The sequence below is a fragment of the Vigna umbellata genome, chromosome 1 (assembly GCF_029865625.1).
Source record: "Vigna umbellata cultivar VRB3 chromosome 1, Vumbellata_1.0, whole genome shotgun sequence".
Classification (NCBI taxonomy): Eukaryota; Viridiplantae; Streptophyta; class Magnoliopsida; order Fabales; family Fabaceae; genus Vigna; species Vigna umbellata.
In genome coordinates, this window is record NC_142165.1 from 14,878,804 (window position 1) to 14,897,326 (window position 18,523).

At 38.4% G+C, this 18,523-nt stretch overlaps 3 protein-coding genes and 1 long non-coding RNA gene across 4 annotated transcripts; 1 reads left to right on the forward strand and 3 right to left on the reverse strand.

Moving 5' to 3' along the window:
- Positions 1 to 4,502: 4,502 nt before the first annotated feature.
- On the reverse strand, positions 4,503 to 6,347 carry LOC148204761 (uncharacterized; the record flags this gene model as incomplete). The annotated part of the gene is made up of 1 exon (XM_088091462.1): positions 4,503 to 6,347. A coding segment is annotated over exon 1 (1,845 nt), but the record flags the coding sequence as incomplete, so codon positions are not given.
- Positions 6,348 to 9,840: 3,493 nt separating this feature from the next.
- Positions 9,841 to 10,920, reverse strand: LOC148204762 (uncharacterized). The gene is made up of 3 exons (XR_015781656.1): positions 10,775 to 10,920; positions 10,281 to 10,692; positions 9,841 to 10,195 (listed from the first exon to the last, which is right to left on the reverse strand). It is a non-coding gene; the product is annotated as an uncharacterized LOC148204762 (long non-coding RNA).
- Positions 10,921 to 11,119: 199 nt separating this feature from the next.
- Positions 11,120 to 14,805, forward strand: LOC124838671 (choline-phosphate cytidylyltransferase 2-like). The gene is made up of 8 exons (XM_047314341.2): positions 11,120 to 11,398; positions 11,637 to 11,750; positions 11,842 to 11,937; positions 12,056 to 12,098; positions 12,191 to 12,346; positions 12,503 to 12,583; positions 14,006 to 14,116; positions 14,223 to 14,805. Exons 1-8 carry the CDS (start codon positions 11,262 to 11,264, stop codon positions 14,439 to 14,441), a joined length of 957 nt encoding a protein of 318 aa, XP_047170297.1. The 5' UTR covers positions 11,120 to 11,261; the 3' UTR covers positions 14,442 to 14,805.
- A 1,077-nt stretch (positions 14,806 to 15,882) lies between these two features.
- LOC124838678 (uncharacterized) lies at positions 15,883 to 17,093 on the reverse strand. The gene has a single exon (XM_047314351.2). The coding sequence runs from the start codon at positions 16,835 to 16,837 to the stop codon at positions 16,313 to 16,315; it is 525 nt and encodes a 174-aa protein (XP_047170307.1). The 5' UTR covers positions 16,838 to 17,093; the 3' UTR covers positions 15,883 to 16,312.
- Positions 17,094 to 18,523: the final 1,430 nt, after the last annotated feature.

An 18,523-nucleotide genomic window follows, 5' to 3' on the forward strand; every position in this document is an offset into this window, starting at 1 on the left:
CTTTCCAATGACTACTAATTTATAATTTTTGGACACCTGAGTAGGTGCAGTTAATTCCTTAAAGTTAACGTTTTATATATTTCTACCACCTCTGACTTTTGCTGGTTGTTTTCCTCAAAACTTTCTCCACCGAACTCCAAATGAGTTGATTCTTGTTTTGTTGGAAAGATCTTTGAGTCTAGATTCCAACAAAACAAGAATCAAGTCATTTGGAGTTCGGTGGAGAAATTTAAGAACAAAACAAGTAGCAAAGGTCAGAAAAACAGAGTTTGGGAGCAATGTTCATCTAGCTCGGGAGTACAGTTGAAGTTTCTGTACAAATTACGCTTTTTCCTCTGCTAATCGATTACAAGACCCCTGTAATCGATTACCAAAAGAAAATGGGTATTTTGTACAGAAACTTCAACTGTACTCCCTAGCTAGATGAACACTACTCCCCATTCTCTATTTTTGTTGAATTTTTTTGAGATGGGTGAGTGAGTTAAACGTTATTGGGTGTGCTCCCTGCACCAGTGGAAAAATCCCCTTTTGTACCAAAAGTTAAGGAGTGCTACCCAGACATGGCTGAAGCACTCCCCAACAGTCCTGACGACTGTGTTTTCAAGTTTTTATGGATTGATCCCCCTGTTGGCCATGGTTTAAGGTGTCCATAACAAGCAATTTCGAGTTTGGTGAGTCCTATGTGGATGGAAGACCCACGAAGGTTGTTTATAGGTTGAGAAGTGACGTTCTGCACCATTGTTTATAGGTTGTTTATACGAAAAAACAATACCTTTGGAGAAATGATGCCAACAAAACCACTCGCTAACCAAAGAGGAAGGAACAATGCACCTAAGCGACGAAGGAACAACGGTGTCAGCGGAAAAACGAGAGCTTTGGAGAAATGGCGCACAGAAAGCACTTCAATGGCGGAGAGAGAGAGAGAGACGACTTCCTCCAAAGACACTGGTGGACCCAAGCGACGGACGAACAACGGTGGACAGAGACACCACTTCAATGACGGAGAGAGTTTCAAAGGAAGGAACTTCAATGACGGAGATAGAATTTTGAAGGATCTTTCGGTGAAGGGGGAGAGAAAGTTTCGAAAAGATAGAGAGAGAGTTTCGAAAATGAGGAAAGAGACTTTTGCAGGGTTTCTGAAAAGCGCCAAAAAGTTTCTGAAAATTATTCCAAAAATGCCCTCCAAAACAAAATGAATCTTTAAACAAAATTTAATAAAAACAACCAATGACAGTGAGACACGTGTTGTTGTCAAATTGTTGTCAAAAATATGTTGTTGAAGAAACGTTTTCCTTCTATTAATATTACTCAATAGACTTAGAATGGAAGTATTACCCTCGACTGGAAACTTATTCCAGTATATTCACAATCTTAGATAGTTTAAGAGCTGAAATTAAAAACAATTTAGTTTATGTGATGTCTTCTCGTTTATATTATTTAGCTGTCTTAGTGTATTAGAAAATATGAAATTGTATAGTAAATATAAATTGATATTATGATTAATATAAAATTATAATGTCTTTAAGTAAAAGTGTATTCGATAACTAAAAAATTATTATTGTCATTATCTACATTTAATAATAGAACTTAGGCTTAATTACCTACTTAGTCCCCATGTTGGGAGGTAATTTGCTATTTAGTACCCAGTTTTAAAAATGTAGGCATTTGATACCTATGTTTTGAAATTTGTATCAATTGAATCCTACCCACTTAACGCCGTTATAATTGATAACGTTTTTCTGACTGTGTATGTGATTTTTGCAAACGTGGCAAACGTGGCACTGAGGTGGCTTAACTGAGTGGACGTGGTAGGCTGATTTGGAAATTTGAAATGGGGTCACGTTTTTTAATGGCAAAATACCCAATTTTGTCCCCACTTTGGTTCGGAAATCTCAAATTAGTCCCTTTATAGAAAAGTGAGTTGAATGGATCCTTACTTGTAATTAATTGACTCTAATCAGTCCCTTCCGTTAAATAGAAGGAAACGGAGTTAGTGGACTGATGATGTGGCAGTTGTATTTGGTGAGGTGTCAATACGGTGCTTACGTGGTGTTAGGGTTCCCCATTTTCAAATTCGTGCCTATTAAAAATTGGGGATAAAGGATTTGGGGCTCATTTGTTCGAGATTAGGGCACGTCCGTGTGCGAGAAAGAAGACAGAGGATGCAGTGATCGCGGGAAGACGGAGCAGTGGTGGGGTAAATAACGAAAACCAAAAAGCGACTTTCGAAGGTGCGTTTATGGTAGGTTTTGTTCTGTGTTTCGTTGCTTTCAGTGTGGTCCCCCCAGAAGTTTTGATTTATTTTGTGGTTTGTCTGTGTTGTGTGCCCCATTGTCAGTGCATTTGTTCGAGATTAGGGCATGTCCGTGTGCGAGAAAGAAGACAGAGGCAGGCAGTGATCGCGGGAAGACGGAGCAGTGGTGGTTCGCGGTTGGCGAGTTCTTCTTCGTTGTCAGTGGTTGTCTCTATTTGGGGTTTGCTCTTTTGGGTTCGCTGTTTGGGGTTGGCAATGTCTTCGAATCACGGTTGTTCGTCTTGCTCATGGGGGAGCTGTCGTGGTGGTTCATCCAGAGGATTGGTTGGAAGCCAAATATGCCACTGTGGGGAGGCTGCTGTGTTGAGAGTGGCAAAAACAATTAAGAACGAGGGGAAACAATTCTGGGGCTGCCCTAACTACAAGCGGACAAGAAATGAAGAACTTCAAGGATGCAATTTCTTTAAATGGCTTAGTGAAGATTGCGTAGATGATACTGTTAGTACTATTGCAAGGCAAAGGAGGAAGATTAATAGTCTGGAGAAATGTGTTAGGGAATGTCAAAAAAGGGAGAAGATGTTAATAACAATGATATGTTTTCTGGGATTGATTAATATGATTGTTGTATGTTTTTTGTTTAAAAGTCCATGATGTGTTCTGTTAGATAGTTTATGTGAAGAGCACTTTGGACAAATTGTAATATGATGTTATCAAATGAAGGTCAAATTTGAATTCAAGCTTCTGAATATGGTTTGAAATTACATTTAGTTTGATATGTACAACATAAAATGAGGAAGTGGTGTGTAACTGGCAATAAAATGAGGAAGTGGCTTCTGTAATCCAAAAAGAAAAATCTGTATACAATTTTGCAGTTCCAAAAAGAAAAAGATTGAAAGTGGTTGATGGATAATGACAGTTCCAATTTTGCAGTTCCAATTCCGGACGAGCGTCCTGTTGTCCTTGCTGGATCCACTTCTGAGCGTCCACTTCTGAAGGACGAGCGTCCTATGACAGGACGAGCGTTCTCTTCTACCTGGCTGGACGGGCGTCCATTTCTACGTGGCTGGGACGAGCGTCCGCTCGTGCTTCTACTCTTGGACGAGCGTCCACTTATCCTGGCAAGCGTTCTGAGCGAGTGGGCGACCGTCAGCTGAGAGTCTTCTCTGGACGAGCGTCCTCTCGTGCTGGACGAGCGTCCTCTTGTGGTGGGCGAGCGCCCAATTTGGTAGATTTGGTACGAACATTGGTAGATATTAAACAAAGTGGAATTACAAAGTGGTGGGCGAGCGTTCACATTCATAATTACATCATAATGAAATTACAAAGTGGAATTCAAATCCACGTCTGACAGTTTACCAAGCAGATGTATGTGATTACAAAAAACATGTCTGTGATTACAAAATATATGTTTGTCATTACAAAATAGCCATCACTTAAGCTAAACATACTGTCAGTCCTAAATCAGTTTTAAACTTGTGTTGTAGATGGCTGAGTATGTTCCTAAACGCATTGAGTAAGTTGACTTGGTCCAGTAGTTGGCTGACTTTGTTCAGGTTGGGTTGCAGGTTGCTCACTTGATTGATATTGAGTTTGGGGTGCTGGAGGAGCTTGCGGACAACTATTTCTTTTATGACCAACCTGTCTACATATGGAACATCTCTTACGAGTTCCATTTTGCTTCAGTTGTGTGTCATCCTTCTTTAGCTCCCAAGCCTCTAGCCTTCTCTTCTTCTTTGGTCTACCAGGCAAGACTCTTTTAGTTGGAGGCAACACATCAGGCTGAGAAGTTGTTTCCCATAGCTGAGGACCATTGACAGGGTAGATGATTGGAATGTATGTTTCTTGGTAGGTTGACTTTGTAAACCAATGTGGCACGTAGTCTTCTCCATTGATGTTGATAAATGTCATGGCAGCTAGTGCATGACAGCATGGGATAGCTGTTAAAGTCCACTTTCTGCAACTGCATTCCAGTTTATCAATGTCAACGACATACTTGTCACTCATCATTGAAATGTGTCTGACCTCAAAAATTTTCTCTCCAGACCAACTGCAGATTTTTAAAAGAGAAATCAGTGTTTAAAAGAGAAATCAGTGAAATGGTAATGTGCAGTGAAATCAATGAAATCAACATACCTAGGTATCCAGTATTTTCTCAGGTGCAGTTCCTTGTCAAATCTTTTCTTAATCTTTGGACAAATACTACCTTCATATGTGGATATTTTGTTTCTATTTGTTGCCCATCTCTTTGGTCATTCCCATCTCTTGCTACTGCAGTTAACAACTCACCTCCAAATTTTCCTTTTAAAAAACAACCATCCAAACCTATAATCTTCCTACATGACACGAAGCTGTCCTTACAGGCCTTCAAACACACATATAGCCTCTTGAAAATTGGAGTGTCCTCATTAGGTTCAACATGAACTTTCACAGTTGAACCAGGATTTGACCGAAGCAACTCATTGGCATAGTCATACACTCTTCTATATTGTTCTTTAAAATCACCTTCTATTTGTTTGGATGCCATTGCTTTTGCCCTACAGGTTGTGGACCGTGAAACACCAATGTTCCACTTCTTAGAAACTTTGTTATGGAGGTTATACAGATTAATATTTGGATTGTCTTTCATAGTCTTCTCTAACCTCCCACTCAACCATTTTGAAGTCATTAGACGGATGTTAAATTCTCTACTGCAAGTGTGGTTGTCTACTATTTTCCTTAGCTGCCATGTATTTTCAGCTGCCTTATATGCACAATATGCATTCCAAGGACATTTCCCTTTTGCCCCACAACATCTGACACGCACTCTTCTTTTGTCATTTTTATAAACCTTTAATTTTCTACCATTCTCTACTCCATAGGTTCTTATAGCTTCTGTAAATTCTTTTTTGTCACTGAAGTACGTGCCCACTTCCCATTTATATTGTTCCATAGTTTTGGGCATTGAAAAAACACCAAAATCCCCATGGTCATCCCTGTCATCATCTGTGTTATCACTTTCCACAACACTCTTCAAACTGTCGGATTCCCAATCACTGTCAGATAAACCCCTAGGTCCACCAAATTCAACTTCATTAGTACCTTCAAATATATCAAATCCCACTACATCTCCATGGTCAATCAATACATCCTCTTCGGACCCATTCCAACTGCTAACATCATACTCATCAGTTTCTACTCCATTACCCTCTACCTCACCCTCTACTTCTGCCTGCCCCTCCACATCAGACTGGACGTCTACATTCACACCATTTCCCTCTACTTCAACCTCTGCCTCCACACCAACATCCTCTACCTCAACCTGTGCCTCCACACCAACATCCTGTACCTCAACCTCTGCCTCCGCACCAACATCCTCCACTGCATCCTCCACACCAACATCCTCCACACCAACATCCTCCACTGCATCCTCCACACCAACATCCTCTACCATACCCTCTATATCAGCCAGTACATCAACCTCAACTTCTATCATTTCTGGATGAACTTCTGATTCAGGTTCTACCTCAGGTGCTATTGTCTGAACCTCTGCTTCACCCACTGCCTCAACATCTGCTACACCAATCTCCATCTGAACTTCCTTTTCAGCACTCTCTCTCTCAACTTCTCCTTCAACACTAGGTCTATCAACTTGCAAATCAGCACTCTCTCTCTCAACTTCTCCTTCATCACTAGGTCTATGAACTTCCAAATCAGCACTCTCTCTCTCAACTTCTCCTTCAACACTAGGTCTATCAATTTGGGGTTCAGATATGCATTCCAACTGTAGAAGATACTCAGGTTCACACACCCTATGTATAACATAGAGGTGAGCTTCACCATTCAACATAGCAATATTAATCAGATGACAAGCACCCTTGTCATCTAATAAAGGTTCCAAACAATCTTCTAATACAGGACCACGACCCAATGAATACCATAAGTCCTTTACATTCCTATAACCCATCTCCTTTAGAATGCTTAATATTTCAAAATAACTCCATCGATCAGGGTCTATTTTTATAGTTGTGGTTTGACCATAGTGATATCCAAATGTCCCATTATTCTCAAATTTCCCCCCATGGTGAAACACGACTTCAATGCGTGAGTTGGCCATCTTATGTAATATAAAATTGGTCACAGTTAGTTAATTTATGCTTAACCCTTAACCCAAATGATATCTAAGCAAAAAACAAAGCATAAACATACTACTGTACAGACCATAAACAACTCAAACAAAACAAAACCACATTTATGACATTAAATAAAGCAAATGCCACAACACAGTACCACACACTATGAAGGGGGACCACAACGACAACGTCGCAACAAAAACAAAGCAAATGCACTGACAATGGGGCACACAACACAGACAAACCATAAAATAATTCAAAACTTGTGGGGGGACCACAACCAAAGCAACGATACACAGAACAAAACCTACCATAAACGCACCTTCGAAAGTCGCTTTTCGTTATTTACCCCACCAATGGTCGTCCACTCACAAATGCTTTGTGTAAAAGTTCTTACGAGTTCCCGCGATCACTTGTAATCTCCAAACACTGCCTGCCTCTGTCTTCTTTCTCGCACACGGACGTGCCCTAATCTCGAACAAATGAGCCCCAAATCCTTTATCCCCAATTTTTAATAGGCACGAATTTGAAAATGGGGAACCCTAACACCACGTAAGCACCGTATTGACACCTCACCAAATACAACTGCCACATCATCAGTCCACTAACTCCGTTTCCTTCTATTTAACGGAAGGGACTGATTAGAGTCAATTAATTACAAGTAAGGATCCATTCAACTCACTTTTCTATAAAGGGACTAATTTGAGATTTCCGAACCAAAGTGGGGACAAAATTGGGTATTTTGCCTTTTTTAATTTGGGGAAAAAAACTAGGGTTTTATTTCCGTAACGTTCAAGAGGGCTACGAATAGTAAGTTACAAATTGGGGATTTTTCATTCATTGTTGTGGTTGATAGTGTGGAAGGATTTGCGAGCAAAGGTTGATACTGAGTGAAGGATTGTCGTGGTTGTGGAACGAGATTTGTTGAGCGAAAAGGTGAGCGAAAGCGATAGCGGTATCCCTTTGGCGGCGGGTGAGCGAAAGCGATAGCGGTATCCCTTTGGAGGCGGAAAGGTGAAAGGTGCAATTTTTATGATTTCTTTTATGTAGTTTCGGTCCCCCATGGTAATATGTTGGATTCTTGTCCTCTTAGTGTGTGATGTTGTGTTCCAGTCGTGGTCCCCTTTGTTGTGTTTGGAGTGGTCCCTGTCTTTAGTGCCTGTCGTTTTCTTATGGTTATTGTTTGTATGTTTTTGGTTCCCCATGAGTGCGTACTGTTTTGTGTACCTTAAGTGCGTACTGTTTTCACTTTCGTATTGTTGAATGTGTGGTTGTTGTTTATTGTGTGGTCCTTGCGTATTTATTTAAGCATTGAGACAAAATTGAATGTTGTAGGTGAATCAGAAGTTTTGGTGTGATTAACTTTGTATGCGTAATTGTTTAATAGCTGATACAAAACGTGGCATCTTTACAATGCATGTGAAGGTCATTAAATAATGATAGTATATGCATGTGAAGGTCATTAAATAATGATAGTAGATGCATGTGAAGGATGTTAATGAAGATGCTTTCAAACATTTGATAGCTATTCCACCCAGGCTAGTATTCAATATTGTAATTGTTGTTTCATGTTTTGTACATCTTTGTTATTTTCCAAATGTTTAACTTAATCTTTTTTTCCAGATTTTGGTCTAGATCCAGATTTACAGCAAGACCTGTTTGTGACACACTTGTTAATAACATTTCAGAAGGATTTAACAGTGTGATCTTAGATGCAAGGGGGAAACCAATCATAACAATGTTGGAAGAGATTCGTATATACTTGATGAAGAGGTGGGCATCCAATAGAGAGAAGATAAGTAGATTTCAAGGTCTCATTTGCCCCAAAATTCAAAAGAGGCTACAAAAAGAGTTACAGAACACAAAATATTGGCTACCAAAGTATGACAACTTGTGATTTCCTTTACTATTGTTGTTTATACTGTTTCGTTAACCATTCATTGTTTATGATTTTGCAGTTGGTCAGGGATGGAAATATTTGAGATCTGCCATACATCCAACATAGCTGAAAAGTATGCAGTTGATTTAGACAAAAGAGACTGTAGCTGTAGAAAGTGAACTGTATCAGGAATTCCTTGCTCTCATGCACTCACAGCAATGAGGTTTTTGAACATGAATCCAGAAGACTTCATCCCGCACTGGTTCAGAACCTCCACCTATGAAGAAACGTACATTCCAATCATTTTCCCTCTCAATGGACCTGATCTATGGCAAAGGACTTCATATCCTGATATTTTGCCTCCACCAAAACGGGTGTTGCCAGGTAGACCAAAAAAGAAAAGAAGGCTCGAGAGTTGGGAGCAAAAAAAGGATGATACACAACTTGGACAAAAAGGAATCCCTAAGAGATGTTCCATATGTAGAGAACTTGGTCATAGAAAAACTAAGTGCCCACAGAGAAGTCAACAACAACACTACCCACACCCTTCTCAACCAAGTGAACAATCAAACGAAGAACGTACACCAGACCCAACTCAAGCAAGTCAGATAACTCAAGAACCCCAGAGTGATGAAATCACAGCACAACTTTAGATTGTTGTAGTTTCGAACATTAAGTACATCTTTGTTCTATTTTGGATATGTACTTTGACTTTAAATACTGTTGCTTTGCTTTCTGTAGTGTATGTTGCACTTAACAATGTATACATTTTGGATGATATCTGAACTATTTTGGATGATATGTGATGTTTTCTGATGTAGTTTCTGTCATATTGTATTGGCTGATTTGATATTTTGCACTTAACAAACGCTCGCCACGAGAACGAACGTCCAATTCACGCTCGCCACGACAACCAACGCTCAGTGAGGCAGAAGAGGAGGCTCGTCCAGCGAAGCCAACGCCCAGTGAGGCAGAAGAGGATGCTCGTCCAGCGAAGCGAACGCCCAGTGAGGCAGAAGAGGACGCCCGTCCAGCGAACCGAACGCCCAGTGAGGCAGAAGAGGACGCTCGTCCAGCGAAGCGAACGCCCAGTGAGGCAGAAGAGGACGCTCGTCCAGCGAACCGAACGCCCAGTGAGGCAGAGGAGGACGCTCGTCCAGCGAAGCGAACGCCAAGTGAGGCAGAAGAGGACGCTCGTCCAGCGAACCGAACGCCCAGTCAGGCATAAGAGGACGTTCGTCCAGTGAAGCGAACGCCCAATAAGGCAGAAGAGGAGGCTCGTTCAGCGAACTAAGACCACGGTCGTCCACAACCGCTTAGTGGACGCTCGGCATCGAGAAGTGGGACGCTCGTCCACGCTCAGTGGATGCTGTTTTTCCACTTGTGGGGATTTTGAACTGGAATTAACACCTATAGGACATTCGGTCTGAGTATAATAGCAAGGTTGGAGATTGGGTCTGAGTATAATTGTAAAGTGTACTTCAGCCATACTAAAAAGAGATTATTCTTAGTCTAAGTGAGTTAAATTATTATAACACTTCTTTGAAAATTATAACGATTTGGTACTTCTTCCCATAAACATAACACTTCTCTGAAAATTACATTCTAATATAACCATCTTCTTCATTAAATACAATGGCATTACAAGCACAATCTCATTACAATTTAAGTAACTTCTTCACAATTTAACTAAGTTCTTCATCACAAAATGTAACTGATACAACACTTCAACTAAACCCTAAACATAACACATACAAAGACGATATTAATCAACCCCATCAAACATAACATCCAGATGAAGACCTTCTCCCTTCTCTGACAAACCAAAAGTGATTTTTCCAAATTCATAATCCTTCTCCTTTGCCACCCAATTGTAGTATCCCTTTCATCAACATTATCTTCACTGGCCCATTTGAAGAAATTACATCCTCGCACTTCTTCATTTCGACTACGCTGTACAAAACAATAAACCAAAATCATCTCAGGCAAAACCAAATAAATGTATCCGAAAATAAAAAACACCACGAAGGGAAGAAACCTTGTAATTAGGGCAGCCCCAAAAAGGCTTGCCTTGGTTCTTAGCAGTTTTCGCGACTCTCAATACGGCAAGCTCTCCACAATAGCATATTTGTGTGCCAAGCATTCCTCTTGATGAAGCACCACGACAGCTCCCCCGTGAGCAAGACGAACAGTCATTCGTTGACATTGCGTCGTCGTCCACACCAACAAAACAACCCCAACCCCAAAAATGAACCACAATCAGAGAAGACAACAGGGATACGACACCCACCTCAGACGAAGCAAACAACGAAGGGCACCCCACCTCTGCGATCTTCTTCACCTTAGAAAACAACAATAGTTACTCAACATAGGGCACCCACTTCACACCAACCAAACAACGAGGGCCACCCCCACCTCAGTTCACCTCTTTCACCTCTGCTGCTACCTACCTGTAAAAAAAACCCTAATTAGCCCTCTTGAACGTTACGAAAATAAAACCCTAGTTTTTTTCCCCAATTTTAAAAACGTGACCCCATTTCAAATTCCCAAATCAGCCTGCCACGTCAACTCAGTTAAGCAACCTCAGTGCCACGTTCGCAAAAATCACATACACAGTCAGAAAAACGTTATCAATTATAACGGCGTTAGGTGGGTAGGATTCAATTGATACAAATTTCAAAACATAGGTATCAAATGCCTACATTTTTAAAACTGGGTACTAAATAGCAAATTACCTCCCAACATGGGGACTAAGTAGGTAATTAAGCCTATTATATATTATTTATTTTCCGCTATTAAATGTTTAAAAAGAAAAATTGGGGAGGGAAAGAAGTGGTGAGCGATTAATGTTTATAAAACAACGATTTAGTCGTCGTGATTAGGAAAGAAGAACACTTTAATAAAAGAAAAAGGAAAAAAGAAAAAGAATTTCGGGAAAAATAGCGAAGAAAGAAAAAACGCATACGGCGTCTGCGAAATTACGAAGGAAAAGAGGGGCAGAGCAGAGGAGAAGAGGCGAATGGCAGATCACAACGAACAGTCGAATTCCAAAACGACGTCGCCTTCGGAGGACCGTCCCGTTCGAGTGTACGCCGACGGCATCTACGATCTCTTCCACTTTGGCCACGCTCGCTCCCTCGAGCAAGCCAAGAAATCGTATGCATCATTTCATCCTATTCATTCCTTTGCATTTGCTGCTTCCTTCAATCTTAATTACCCTCTTTCGTCCCTTCCCTCCGAGATCTGATTAATCAATCGCAATTATGCATTTTATGTCAATCCATTAATGATGAATAATCAACTAATTAATTGAAGATTGGTAAAAAAAGAAAGAAGGAAGAGTTTCGCCACCGTTCCCTTCACAGACACTTTTTTGCTTACTCTCGAATTTTAGGTTTCCGAATACATACTTATTGGTTGGTTGTTGCAACGATGAGGTCACCCACAAATACAAAGGCAAAACTGTTATGACAGAGGCCGAACGATACGAATCCCTGCGCCACTGCAAGTATGATAGTTTGTTAACAGAACCTTGTTGCTTAAGCTCTTTCAATTTCAATCGCAATTTCAATTTCTTTTTGGTTTCATTTCGAGAGCAGATGGGTGGACGAAGTTATTCCTGATGCCCCTTGGGTTATTAATCAAGAGTTTCTTGACAAGCACAACATTGACTATGTAGCTCATGACTCTCTTCCGTAAGAATAATATTTCAGCATTAACATGTGAATCTGGCAATTTGGATCCATTCATTTCATTGCATATGTATGCATACTGTGATAATCCCTTTTGCATTTCTCAACCCATTGTCCACAGTTATGCTGATGCCAGTGGTGCTGCCAATGATGTTTATGAATTTGTATGTATGACAAAATGTTTTTGTTTTTAATTATTATTTCCTAGTCACTTTCCCTTTTCGCTTGTACTATAAGCCGTGAATTTTGTGTGTAGGTTAAATCTGTTGGGAGGTTTAAGGAAACAAAACGGACTGAAGGAATATCCACGTCAGATGTTATAATGAGGATTGTCAAAGACTATAACCAATATGTGTTGCGGAACTTGGATCGTGGCTACTCAAGAAATGAGCTTGGCGTGAGCTATGTGAAGGCATGATTTGGCATAAATCTCTTTGATATATTCTACTTAAAAATTTAACAGGATACCTCTTTCAGCGATGTTTTGTTTTTATACTGATGTTACTCTTTCTGTTCCTTTGGTGAATACTCTTGTCTCTTGTGGTTTTCATTGCTTTGTCTTAAATAGGAAAAGCGACTGAGGGTGAATAGAAGGTTGAAAACATTGCAAGAGAAAGTGAAAGAACATCAAGAAAAAGTTGGTGAAAAGGTATGTATTGCTATTAGATATCATTTGGTTGATCAAATCAAATTAACACTTGTGTTGGGAAAAAATATTTGAACTATATGGGGTGAAAGTGTTAGGATCAAAATGCATGTATATTGTAATGTAATCATCATTGAAGTAGAAGCTGAGAACGTCAAGTAAAGTTATTTGAAAAATTCATAGTTATTCTCGGTTGTGATTCAAACTGGTATGGGACGCTGGACATTTACTACAGGTTTTTGGACTCAATGGTTCATTTTCACAGTTTTGTTGACGTGTCGTATTTGAGGATTTTGGGTGCTTTGTCAAGGACAAAAACATGATTAAGGAGTAAAATCAACAAAAAAATTTAGTGACCCTATCTGGATTTACATGTGGTTATGTTGCGTTATTATTCTTAGGAGTCATGCAGTATGATTTAATTCAGAAACATGGACTCCTAGCATTACCAAATTAATTGAATCTACCTTTCCAAATATTGCAGTTCTCATGTTGTGATACTTTTCCTCATATGTCTTTGTTTCCATATTTTCTGTACGTTATTAGATATCGTGGCTTCATCACTTTCTGGATTTTGTTGATGTTTGATTACTGTTGTAATGAGAGAAGAGGCCCTAGGGCGGGGATGGCAAGCCTTTGAGCACATGCTAAGTTTACATATTTATATTATTTTCTAAATATAGCTTTAACTGGTTGCTCTCAATTTCCAATTTTTTTTATCAAACCTTCACTAACGGGTATCCTAGACCACCGTTTGACACTTTCACTGGTAATCAGTGGTTGTATGATTCATTGCCATGAAACTAATATCAGTCAGTTGCTTGATTGATTTGGCGTAATTCTCTATTTTAAGCTATACTTCTAATTCTAGATGTTTCTTGTTTCACCTTTTCTCCTTGACTTTACTAAGCTCATGTTAATATTTGGACAACATTAAGATTCTTGTGTGCACTGAAAAGACTAGAATGAAAAACTATGGACTGGCTTTATCGTAGTTGTCTTGTATAAGAAAATAGAGAATTGATACTATTTTAATATTTTTTTCATCTCTCTCTCTCTTTCTCTGTGTCTGTCTCTATTTATAGTTTTTTTTCAAAAGGAAAAATATCATTTACACCTTAAATGTCAAGGCTACAAGATGTCTAACAATAGTTTCTAAAATCAGTATTAGGAAGCAGCCTTTTCAAATTATTGATTTTGCTGAATGTATATCTGGGTGATTTGGAAAATTATGTCGGATTCGGTCATAGTAATATTTCCTTGAGAAAGTAGCATGTGAAAGCCTATGTTTTTTCTAGAGTAAGGCAATACTTGTCCTGCGGACATGAGTATTCTCCTTTCAACATATAATAGTATCCTACGTTAAAAATCATCTGTTTTTTCTTAATTACGGTAAAGATGTATGTATTTGTGTGGTTTATCCAGATCCAAATTGTTGCAAAGACTGCTGGTATGCATAGGAATGAGTGGGTGGAAAATGCTGACCGTTGGGTTGCTGGGTTTCTGGAAATGTTTGAAGAAGGTTGCCACAAGATGGTGAGCTAATTTATGTGAAAAAGCTATGTAATTCTTCCTTGTGGTGTACGTAAATTACTTGTTTACTTCATCACGTCTTTTCTTATCACTTGGTTCTACAAAACAGGGAACAGCAATTAGGGATCGTATTCAGGAGAGGTTAAGACGTCAGCTGTCAAGTGATGGCACACTTCGTCTTGAAAATGGCAAGGTCGATAAGGATGATGACGAAGAGGAGTATTATTATGATGAGGAGGATGACAGTGATGAAGAATTTTTTGAAGAATACTATAATGATGATGAGCTTAATCCTCAAAATAATGGAAAAGACGAGAACAAAAAGTAGGTATACTTCGATGGATTGTTTGGTTCTCGGCAGAATGTCAATAGCAACTGTCCATGCAGTATCTATAACATCGTATGCATTATATCATGGATAGGGGATTTGGAGTTGCACAAGGGAACTTTCATTTAGCTGGTGTGGTAAAAAATTTTGCGTGTTAAATGCTGGTATACGTGAAAGTGTTGTTTGTGCATATGCTTATTTTAGATGGGAAAAATACCATGACCTTTTTATTCACGTAATTTTGGATTGTACATTTTGATTAAGTTGTGAGTCGCTTTCTTCCTTAATTATGACTTGAGAGACAGACTACTGTACAATATTAACAATTATGTATTATCAAGATGCTGCCCGTTTACTTTAGAAAGTGTTGGCAGTAATTCGGCTTACTGTACAATATTAACAATTTAAGGGAGTAAACTTTGTGGGCTTGGCATAAAATGCATAGCTTCCACAAAAGATGAAGATTATGCTATAAAAATTGAATGGATTCTATAGTAAAATACATTGTATGAATTTAAAAGTAATGGATAGTGTTTACATTAATCTTATTCGTTAACATGCATTTTCAAAACATATCAAAATTATTGTCGTAGTGCTAAAACAAACAGGGGTATGCTTTTGTTCAATATATAGAATAATTTGGATATTTATAGGCGGATGAACTAACCTACCCGGATCTAGCTAGTGAATTCTTTAAGGCTTGTGGGCTCACAGGTCCTGATTTTATCTTAGAATTTTGAAGCGAAACAAGTAATTGTAAGGTAGTTTACTGGATTATTTTAAACCCAGGATATTTTCCTGGCAGGTTTTCAGAGACTAATTCCTATTGAAGGGATTATTAATCTTTCTCGTCCAATATTCTTCCATGGATATTGAATTGAAGTGATCTGAACTTAAAATTCGCTATAGAGATATTGAAACTCCAACCATGAAGTTGACATTTACAGTGCAAGCAGAGTAATTTAGGATTTGTTTTATGATGAGTAAAGTGTTAACAGTGCAAGCACAGATGATAATGTGATTTTTTAAAGTAATAAGAAGGCTGTTTTCACATTTTACGTTACCAAAGCCTATGGAGACAAGGAATGCTATGCTTACATGTAATATAGTTTTATGTTAGCTTTACGAAAAAGAGAATGTAAAAAGTATGTAGTAAATAGAGGTTTAATAGTTGAAATTCCATTTCACGCACCTCACTCAACATCAATGATTTCTCTCTATCATATCATCGCCACTTGTGTAAATTAATCTCTTTTATCCCTCCCTCGTGCGTTTAATATAGGTTGCTTAGTGTCCAAGAATTATTGTTTGTTGTAACATAAGTAGTTTGATAAAAAAAATAAAAAATAATTGACATATAAATTAATACAAAATTGAGTGCATGAATAAGGTTGTGTTAGAGAGAGAGACAGAGAGAGACAGAGAGAGAGAGAGAGAGGCATAATAGGAAGCAAGTCAACATACGTAAAAGAGTGTTGGTTGGCAGGCTGTGACCAACTGACCATATCCAAAACAACTAAACTAAATATTCTGGAACTAGGACTCCCCAAAGAGAAGGCTGCCAATTAACTAAAAATACATAAATAAATAAAAAAAAAATACAGAGATTTAAACAAAAAAGAAATAAAAGCCTGGGGCAACACCCAGAAAAAGATATAGAAGCACAGCATGATCATCTTCATCATCGAAATAATAAAGATAAAAAGAAAAAAAAAAAAGATAGATGGATTTGTGGTGCCTAGAGCAGAGAAAGAAACGTAAAATTCCATTTCACATTGACGCAGATAGGAGGTTTTGTCAACAAGTTAGCACCTAATTATCCAAGTTCTGTTCTGCTTTGCATATGTCGCTCTCAGTCTGAGTGGGAAGAATCAAGAAGAGGAAGTTGGCAAGAAAAGCCTTGCGTGCTCCATCAAAACCCCACCTCCATCATTTGTCGCTGTTGATCCCGTTCCGTTGCTCACTCTGTCAAACAAACCGTTCTCTGCTCCTTCCGCGTATGATGTTGGGTAGAACTGCTGCTGATAAAGCTGCTGTTGCTGCTGCTGAAGAGAGTGAGAAGGGGCCAACATCAGCCCATTAGGGTTGACAGGGAGTGGACGTGTCGGCCCAAACAGATCAGGCGCAGAAGAAGCACCGGTGAACTGTTGCACCATCGCCCGGAAGTTGGTGGTGTCCGTGTTAAGAAGAGTCGTGGGAGTTCGCCTGGAGGCCCGGTAACGCCGCCTGACGGGCTTCGACACTCCGCCCTCTGGGCTCAACTGGGCCGGCGCCACGGTGGTTGTGACGGCTGTAGCCTCGGAAACAGAAGAGGGGAGCAGCTCTTGAGCGCCGCTGGAGAATTGGGGTTGTTGATAGAAATGGAGCCAGTGATCGTTAGGAATAGGACCGGACATGGTAACATGAGTTATGGAAGGAGGGAAACACAATTTGGTTTTGTTTTTGTTTGGTTTGGTTTGGTTTGTGAGGAAGGAAGAAAAGTTTGCAATGGTGGGCTATTTATGGTGGTTTCAATTTTCAATGTCCTTATTAGTCATCCTCATACTTACCAACTCAACGAAACATCCTCACCCTTCATTTGGGCCACGTGTTCATCTCTCCCACAAGGACCAACTTAATTATTATTGTATTAATTAATTAAGAAAAATATACTTAAGCTTTTTCTCATATTGCATGGTTGGGTAGTATGAAATTAATGAATAATATTACGATGATGTTTTGGTTAATGAGAAAAAGTGAGAAGTTAATGTATGATCCAATTTGAGGTTGTGTGTGTCGTGAGTCATGTGTGGTGGAGTGCGATGCAAATGCAAATGCAAATGCAAATGCAAATTCAATGCATGATTGTGAGGATGCATCGAGGAAGCAGCAACTCCAATGGGTTGAAATGTGAATATTGAGTGAGTGAATGATTTGAGTGTTGTGGCTGACTTGGACTCTTCCATTGAATTGAATTGAGTTTATTAGTGACTTCAAATTTCAATCCAACTTGTACTAAAATGAAACTCCCCACTACCTTCCTCTTCTTTCTTTTTCCCACATCTTCACTACTTTCCATCACCTTTCTCATTAATTAAATGTTTTTTTTTTCTTTTCATTTTACTCACTTCCCTCTCCATTATCAACCAAACTATCACTGTTCATCTTATCAAATCGAATTCGTATTGTAAATCAGCCATCTAAGCAAAACTAGTTTTAATAAGTTAACTAAATTGCATTTTTGGTAGCTTAAGGAATGTCTAAAAAATACGTATTTGCAAGTATTAGAGATAAAAGAAGAAATAAATATTAAAAATAAATATCTATGTATAATGAGTACGAATATTTTTTGTATTCAAATGTTATCAAAACTGATACAGGTATTATTAAGGATGATAATAGATTGAGACAGATAATGTTTACCCATTAATAAATTAATTCAAAATTTAATGAGAATTTCAACTTCTTTCACATAGTTTTCCCAGATAAAAAGTAACATCTTAATAGAATTAAGAAATATAAAAAACGCACATATATATATATATATCAAAATATGAACAACGATATTTAAGATAAAAAATATATTTAAACTATATAACTAATGTTTATACACAATGACTTCTTATATAAGAATATTTGCAACATCCAAACTTAACACAAGTTAAACAATGCATAAGAAAACTTAGTTAGAATTGTGTTGTAATTTACAACATAGAATACATCTCAAAAATAAAGAAAGTTCTCTAATTACTTTTGGACTCTCTACTCTAAATCTTTCCCTATTTAGTGACATTGGTATTATATGATTCTCTAAAATTATATAATTGTATATATTAAATATATTAAGTGATTGGTTAAAAGAAAAGTAAGATGAATATAGATAATCATTCAATACAAAAGTCAAGCATAAAATCACAATTAAATTTAAGTTTTTGAAATAAAAAAAACTTGTAATTATTTAAAAATATTCTTAACTTTTAATCATCCTTATAAAATTGTGTCGAGTTCAAACATTTGAGAGACCTCATTTCTACTTGTGTCATAAATCTTCCATATTTATAATCCTAAAAGGTTTTGGTACGTTTATTTTTATACGTCGTTAA